We start from the raw sequence: 8,544 nt of genomic DNA, 5'->3' as shown, positions 1-8,544 counted from the left end.
AGAGGTGTTAACATACAGGCAGTAGGGCTTGTACAGGGTAGCATGCAACCTCTTGTCTGTTTTGGCAGGAGCGACCTTTTGAAGGCTTTCAAATAAGATCAGCAGGATTAGCTCTTAGAAAACTCCTAAATACAAACACTGATTTCCAGCTCCCCAACAGACGTATTTGCTGGAAGGTCCTGAAAGTTCTCGAGCTCCTTGTAGCCCGTGGTTGTAGGCAGAAAGCGTACACTTTGATCAGTTCTGACGCGTGTGGGTACTCATTAAACGATCACAATACCATGGATGTTTCCATCGCTCTAAAAGTGTCCTTGTGCTTCTTTGTCATCCATCTTCATTACCACCGCCCCGTCGTCCCACCACCCCCACTGGTCTCCCTGTCATCGTAGACGCTAACCTGCCTCTCCATCAACTGGGCCAGATTCTTTCTCCAGGCACTCTGAGTCTGGAAAGGACACAGTGGCGGAAGGTGGTGGAGGCTGAGTCCTCCCTAAAGGACAGTCCACACATTCCTGCCACAGACACCCATGGGCTGGCTCTTGTCCTTTCCTGTTCTTTCGGTTCTGTGGGCTGCCTGATATCCCTCCAATGTTGTGTTTTTGTTTTTGATGTGGAGCTTGAACTCACAAACCATGCGATCATGACCTGAGCCGAAGTCGGATGCTTAGCCGACTGAGCCACCCAGGTGCCGCCCCCTCCAACGTGTTCTTTATTGCTCAATTGTGGCCGTTTGTTGTTTGCAACCAGAGAACCCGCACGCGGCAACGGCCTTCCTCCGAGGTCACCATTTCAGAGAATGGCACCCCCAAATCCTTGTCTCTCAAGCCTAACCCAGAGTAATTCCTGAAAAACTTCAGTCATGTGTCCTCCTCTAACCCATTGCTAAATCCTGCCCATTCTGCTCCCTGATCAATATTCTGTCTCTATAAAGTTTTAGCTTTTCCCTCATCATTATTTGTCTAGTACCTAGTACAGTACTTGGTGCAGAGTAGGTACTCAGTAAATGCTTGCTGAATGACTGAATTGTGCTGTTGTCCATAACCCCAGACACAAAAGCAAAGATGTAGGAGTGTGTGTTTTTAGGCTGGCAGGAAGTGGAAGTGAGTTTTTAATGTTTTCACAGAAGTAAACGATAGGATGTGAATCCTGGATTTCGGATTCTAAATTCAATGCCGTTTCCATTATATTATCATATTTTGTCGAGAGTTCCATTTCTTCTTCCATCCTGCTGAGATGCTTTTTTTTTTTTTTTAAGTTTATTTATTTATTTTTGAGAGAGAAAAAGAGCATGCAAGCCAGTGGGGGAGAGGCAGAGACGGGGACAGAGAGAGAATCCTAAGCAGGCTCCACAGAGCCCAACGTGGGGCTCAAATTCATGAACTATGAGATCACGACCTGAGCCGAAGTCAGACGCTCGACCAACCGAGCCACCCAGGCGCCCTTCAGATGCTTATTTATGCCAAGGACCACATTGTAAACACTAGACACAGCTCTAAAATGCAACCCCTTTCCAAGGGCATTTGCTTATTAACTGAAAGTGAGGGAGGGCATGCAGTAAAGCGTCTGGATTGAGGAAAGGAACCTGTGGCCCCCCTGCAGCATTCTGACCGAGCTGGGGGTCAAGGATGGGACTGACGCTTTCTGAACAAGGGGTACGTGCAATACGACCTAAGCGGAGAACAGTGCGCTGGGCTGGAACAACTTTGTGTTAAAATAAGGATCCACACACGGTTCGAATAATACTTTTATTTATTGTCTGCAAATCTGTTCTTCTGGCTCGAGGTCTTGCCAATGAGTGGTGAGTCAAAGATATGTCCGCTGTTCTCTAAGTACGTGTGGTTATGGGTCTCTGTGCAGACGTGTCTGTGTCTATAGATGCTTTTGCTAATTTATGGTCATTTTCCGCCTACTTTAATTAACATATAAAGTCTTCTTATTCTGACAATGCTAAAGCCTGAGTTAAATACTCCCCGAGTCTAATGGTTTCTTCTCCCAAGCCTGCCTCCCTCCCTCCCCTAAGTCTGCTCCTCAGCCCCCATTAATGCTAGATCTTTAGAGACCATCAGCATTCACACGGGTGAAGAACCTAAAAATGAATGCTAGATCTTAAGTCCCTCTGACCTGTACCCTTGAGCTGAGGAGCTTCTTGGGGAGGTGTGTGCTGCGGGGGGGGGGGGGGGGGGGGTAGCTCGGCAGTATCTCTTCAGAGTTAGTCATTTTGCACTGTAGTTACCTGGAGAACAAACAAAGGTGATTGGGTTAGATGCCGACCTGCCCTCTCACCAACCACTCCCGGGGAGGAGGGGGTGGAGGAGCTCAGTTTGCTTCTAGCAAATTGTATTTCTTGTAAGGTACTGAGCTGTACCCAGGGAGGCGATGTAAAACTGGTTGCTGGGATTACTGTAAAGACTGGGTGCAGACACTGTTCATCGCATCATTTGCCATCTCTTTACGAGGACTCACCGGGGAAACTTCTTTTCATCTTAGTAACAAGAGCTGTTGCTCTCTTGAGGAGTGGGCAGCACGAACTAAATGAGCTGATCATGTTTTCCTCTTCTCCTTGGATGTTAGAAAGTGTTGCAACCACCTTTGTGGTCCACCCTCGGTACTTTTATTTTATAGAATGCTTTTTTGTCTTTCCCTAGTTCATGGCTCCATTTTATGTCATGGTTACTAATATACTTCTGAGTATACTGTGCATGTGTACGTATTTACCTTTTTGTGTGCCTTTTATATATATCTCAACTCATTTTTGAAATAAGTTCCCATACAACTAAACACATATTTAGGAGATAAGGCTACGGCGAGAGGTCCAAAGGTTCAAGGTCAAGGGCTAGGAAATGGGCACAGAAACCACAAAGGCCCAGGTTATTCTTGGTTCCTCTGGCTCCCACCTGCCTGACTTTGCCCGGAGGATACTGTTCACTGCTGGCTTCCCCCTGTAGCCCACGGTGAGGTATCCAGACTGTAACCAAACCTCTGTTCACCCCTAATGCCCAATCTTCCCACTCATCCCATTCTGTGGATCTGGCCTCCTTACCTCTTCTTGAGGCTCAGGTGCCATGACATCGCTCTCTTCTGGAACTGCGGAGACGTGAAGCTGATCTGGGCTCTACAAAAAGAAGAGTTCTGCTGGTAAGAGGTGGATCCACCTCCCCAGCCTCTCCCCAGCTTAGAAGGGTCTTCTGTGCCCTACACTTTACAAGTGGCAAAGACAACACAAAGGGCAAACGTACAGTGTTGTTTCACTATGGCCTGAGAGCATCAGGGAAGGCTTTACTGTCATGCTGTGTTACAGATCAAGAGACCCAGATTCAAAGGTGAAATGACAGGAAACCAGGTCTTGGGACTCCCGTTGTCTCCCTGATCAGACACTGTGTGATCCGTGTGACATGCATCTGTATATAAATCTATGTGGGAGTCTAGGAGGGTATAAATGTAGGTCTTAAAAACACTACCCACCACTTTTAGACTAACCCTCCTTGAGAATGCACTGCGGCTCTCACGCTGAGATGATCGTCGGCTGTGCCGGTTTGGAAAGGCCAAGTGGCATGATGGTTTCTTTGGGGAAAAGTTCTGGGTTCTGAGATGGGAACCCAAGGTACGGAAAGCCCTGTCCAGGAACTGCTAAGCCAGGGGGAGACCTTGGCATTCTAAGGTTTGGAGTGAATGTATTTTTTTCATTGAAATTTAACCTACACACTATAAAATTCACCCGCTCGAAAAGCAGGACCAACTTCTAACAGTCTGGGACAGCCACTTGGAAGTCTGTGGTTTCTCCTTTCAGGGATCTTTCTTCTTCTTCTTCCCTCCTCCAGTTCCAGGCTGTGAATTACCCCAAAGGTAATACTGCCTCCCAGAAAAGTACTATTCTTTCAGAGAACCTTCATTCTCTCTCAGGCGATTAAGCAAAAATATGCCTCCTTAGCTGAAGACTGAGCAATCCCCCAGGAGAGGCTGGGAGTAAGGAAATACTATAAATCTCAAACATAAGGAGGGGAGGAGCGGGGAGCAGGTTGCGTCCTATATCTCTTTCCCAAGGAGGACAGTGTTACTAGCGCATTCCTCAAAAATAGACAGCATCTCAGCCCCTATAATCGCCCCTCCAATAAGATTACTCCAAAGAGGCAAACCTGTTTTATCCTCCAGAGCCAAAGAGGCCATTCTATTGCTGACCCCATGCCAAAATCATGTAATATGTTACAGTCACACTTAAATTGATCTTGGACCTTCCATGCCATTGAATTGCTCTTTGTGGTGCAGACAAGTGAAAAGTGGCTACACTTTACCCGTTCAAAATCCCACGGTTAGCCTGCACTTATTCACTGTCCACAAGTCATGCCTATTTCTCCCAGTCAGCATAGCTTCCTCACACGAGAAGCCAACAAGGGGCAAGTTCTAGATCTTGCCCCGTTAGGACCTTCAGTGCCTCACGTGGATCAAGACCGAGGGCATAAGGGCGTTGACGACTTAGATGTTAGTACCTCAGGGGAGTCGGCAAAGCCCAGCTTCTTGTTCTCTTCCTTGTCTTCTATCTTCTTTGCCTTGTCAGACTCTGAAAAAACCTGTGGATCAAAGCGGACAATGTATGAGGAAGTCCCACGCCTTCACACCCTGGATGCCACCCTGGATGCTTTGTCTGTTAGCTGGTGCCCACAGTACTGGCATGGTGCCTATGTCCAGATACCAGGAGGCTCTCAAGGTAGCCTGGTCAGCCCTCAGTGAGGCACAGGCAGTCACGGGGTGGTGTGAACCGAGGGGCACCAGGAATCTCAGACTCCCAGATATCCACGTGGCTCATGCCCCGGCCTCCTTCATTGCCCAAATGTTTCCTTTGACCACACCGTTTAAAACTGCAATTTAGCCGGGGCGCCTGGGTGGCTCAGTCAGTTGAGCGCCTGACTTCGGCTCACGGCATGATCTCACGGCTCCTGGGTTTGAGCCCCGTGTCGGGTTCTGTTGCTGACAGCCCGGAGCCTGGAGCCTGCTTTGGATTCTGTGTCTCCCTCTCTCTGCTCCTCCCCCACTCATGCTCTGTCTCTCAAAAATAAGTAAACATTAAAAAAATTTTTTAAAAAAAACCTCCAATTTAGCCTTCGCTCCCTGTGCCTTCCCCTACTTACTTTCTCTCTAGATCTCTTATCAACACTAAATTATAATTTTACTTATTTATCGTTTCTTGCCTATCTCCCTTATTCTCCCCACCCCCTAGCCACTAGAATGTAAGATGCAGGAAGGCAGAGAATTTTGTGTTTTGCTCACTGTAATATCCCACCTCCTAGAAGAGTGCCTGGCACATAGCAGGGACTCAGTAAGTAATTATGGAATGAATGAATGAATGAATCTCGGTGCCATCTAGTGAGGTGTCTCACCATAATCTTCTCTATAATGCACCTGATAGGTGATCCTATATTCTTAGCTTTCAACAGCAAGGGACGGGGGCTATTTCTCAAGGTGGCCTATCCTATTTTGGTTTTTGGAAGTCCCTGTGCTTCCTTCTCCCTATATTTGAAATGGGTTTTCCATATCATTAAAAAAAAAATTTTTTTTTTTAACGTTTATTTATTTTTGAGACAGAAAGAGACAGAGCATGAACAGGGGAGGGGCAGAGAGAGAGGGAGACACAGAATCTGAAACAGGCTCCAGGCTCTGAGCTGTCAGCACAGAGCCCGATGCGGGGCTCGAACTCACGGACCGTGAGATCATGACCTGAGCTGAAGTCAGACGCTTAACCGCCCAAGCCACCCAGGCGCCCCTCCATATCATTTTTTAGCAGAGCTAATCACTGAATGTTTACCTTATATTGATCCAAAATGTACTTGAAAAAAAAATTACACACAGTTCTGCCCTCAGAAATCTCATAGAACAAGTCAAATCTCTCTTTGGTATGATGTAGCCTTTCCATGTAATTTGAATAGAATACAACTTGATTTCCAAATCCTTTGCAGAACTGGTCGCTCTCCACAGGTCTCTGCCTCTATTTTAACACAATCCTTTTCTCATCCATATCCTCACCTTTCAAAAGACCATCCCTTTTGCCTGACTTTCCCCTGTGAGTTCCTTCTTCTACGCCTCTCTCATCACAGAAGATGCACCTTGGAAATTTGCAGATGCCATTTTTCTTACTGTAGTCACAAGTATGATGAACTGGAATGAGACCCTCCTCCCTGTCCCTACTAAAAAATGTAAAGCTCAGGGTGCCAGTTGTAGATTCTTTTTCTTTAAAAAAAATTTTTTTTTTAATCTTTATTTATTTTTGAGAGAGAGAGACAGAGTGTGAGAAGGGGAAGAACAGAGAGAGAAGGAGACACAGAATCTGAAGCAGGCTCCAGGCTCTGAGCTGTCAGCACGGAGCCTGACACAGGGCTCGAACCCACAAACTTTGAGATCATGACCTGAGCCGAAGATGGACCCTTAACCGACTGAGCCACCCAGGAGCCCCGTTGTAGATTCTTTACGTTGGGAACTCCCAGAACTTGGGAGCAAAAGAAAGAAATGAATAAGAATCTGTTCATAACAATAATAATAATATGAGAGATAAGCCCTTTGCAGAAGTCAACCACCCTGAGAGTACAGGTCACTAGATTAGTCGCTATGAATCTGTGAAACGATGCCCAGGACCAAAAAGGTGTCCGAGAATATCCTCGAAACTGTAACCTAATGACAGAAGATCTTATCACCTGGGGCAAGCTGACTGTAATAAAGGTGATCTACATGGAGGATGTAAAAGGGAATAAAGACTCAACCAGACCCAATCTCACCTCAGAGGACATCAAGGTAGGGGAAGTACAAAGTTCTTCTGGGTTCAGATTGCTGATGTTCTCCTTTTCTCTGGCCTCAGGAGTTCTTACTGGCTTCTCTGGTGGCTGGGGGTCAGGAGAAGCCTCCAAGAGGGCCCTAGGACTGGTGGGCGAGCCCTGTTCAGAGGCTGGAGGGCTGGAGGGGAGGTTCCCCAAGGAGTGCCTGGGGCTGGGAGTGGCTCTGGGCGGAGGCGGCCTATTAGGAGGTGCGGAGGTCCTCTGGACAGGGGCTCTCTTCTTCGGTTGTTCGGACCCTTCACTTGAGGTGCGGGTTCGGAGGACCACTTCTGGGGGAGATGAGGGCTGTTCTGAAGGGAGAAGGGGTCCGCCTGGTGATGGAGATGGGGAGCCAGGGAGCGCTTCCTCTTGGGACTTGCCGTCCTCAATGGTGGGAGAGGGCTGGGCCTGGGTGGGGCCGTTGCAAGCTGGCAGAGGCTCTTCCTCCTCGGAGGAGCTAGCTTCAGACTCTTCCACTTCTTCTTCCTGGTCTTTTAAGGGCTCTTTAATCTCAGCATCATCTTCTCGCGGGGCCAGATCAGATGCCAGCTCTTCTTCACTTGCTGAGATGGAGTCCCCTTCATTCTTCAAAGAAAGCGCGGAGGGACTGGTAGGTGGGGTGAGAGGGCTGGAGACTGCGGATGTTCGAACTGGGGAAGAGATGACTAAAGAGCGTCTGCTGCTGCTAAAAAAGTAAGAGCGTTCAGATTCAGAAGAGCTGAGACCTGGAAGCAACCTAAATACCCCCACGTAAATAATGATGCATGCACATCATAAGAAAATAGAACAAAGCCATCTAAGATATGGGAAAGCTTGGGGACGCCAGGGTGGCTCAGTCGGTTGAGCAACTGACTTCGGCTCAGGTCATGATCTCACGGTTTGTGAGTTCGAGCCCCGCATCGGGCTCTGTGCTGACAGCTCAGAGCCTGGAGCCTGCTTCGGATTCTGTGTCTCCCTCTCTCTCTGCTCCTCCCCCCACTCATGCTCTGTCTGTCTCTCTCTCCTTCAAAAACATTAAAAAAATTTAAGACATGAGAAAGCTTGTATACTTTGCGATAATGCTTCTGTTATATAGTGCAAAAGAGGCTATAACATGGTATATATATCACGATCTCAATTACATAAAAAAATATATACAGAAAGCAAGACTGGAAAGAAACATAGCAAAATGCTGACAGGATGTTTTCTCTGGGGAAAAGATTCACAGGTGATACACAGTTGATTCTTGTGGACTCTCTATTTGCAAATTCACCTGGTCCCCAAAATTGATTTGTAACTCCAAAATGAACACTCACGATGCTTTCTTTTGCAGCCAGCCACAGACACGACGCGAGCTTTGAAAAGTGGGTGCCTGAAGGGCACTTTCCCAGCCAAGGTCTAACCAGGCAACCCTCCGCCTGGTTTCAGCTCTTACAACCGCAAACATGTCCTTTTTGCCATGTCTCTCACAGTGTGCTTTTCGTTGGTGATTTTGCTGTTAGAATGGCCTCCCAAGTATAGCAGTAAAGTGCTTAGAGCGAGACGACTGTGATGTGCCTCACAGAGGAAAAAATGCCTGTCAGATAAGCTTCCCTCAGGGAGGAGTTATGGTGTTGTGGGCTAGGAGTCAACAACAAGGTGTCTTTCAAAGAAACACACACAAGAAGACAAGGTTACGTACTGATTGGCTGATGAAAATGCTAGGAGTGGGGTCTTATGGGAACCTAACTCCGTGTCTCCCTTAGGAGTAATGGTTGAGTATTCGCTA

At 47.4% G+C, this 8,544-nt stretch overlaps 1 protein-coding gene across 4 annotated transcripts in view; it reads right to left on the bottom strand.

Annotated features, from left to right (window-relative positions):
- Window positions 1-1,731: 1,731 nt before the first annotated feature.
- The window catches only part of BIN2 (bridging integrator 2), a 34,348-nt gene continuing 27,535 nt past the window's right edge, over window positions 1,732-8,544 (bottom strand). For 2 of the 4 annotated variants that reach the window (XM_058742755.1, XM_058742757.1), the window contains exons 10-13: window positions 6,762-7,482; window positions 4,485-4,565; window positions 3,041-3,112; window positions 1,732-2,233 (exon numbers count right to left, since the gene is read on the bottom strand). In XM_058742755.1, the coding sequence (XP_058598738.1) occupies window positions 2,210-2,233; window positions 3,041-3,112; window positions 4,485-4,565; window positions 6,762-7,482 (898 nt within the window). In that variant the 3' untranslated portion in view covers window positions 1,732-2,209. The remainder of the gene's footprint in view (window positions 2,234-3,040; window positions 3,113-4,484; window positions 4,566-6,761; window positions 7,483-8,544) is intronic. The other 2 variants (XM_058742756.1, XM_058742758.1) reach the window with 2 other exon arrangements.

The sequence above is a fragment of the Neofelis nebulosa genome, chromosome 8 (genome assembly GCF_028018385.1).
Source record: "Neofelis nebulosa isolate mNeoNeb1 chromosome 8, mNeoNeb1.pri, whole genome shotgun sequence".
NCBI lineage: Eukaryota > Metazoa > Chordata > Mammalia > Carnivora > Felidae > Neofelis > Neofelis nebulosa.
This window is presented reverse-complemented; position numbering and strand designations above follow the sequence as displayed.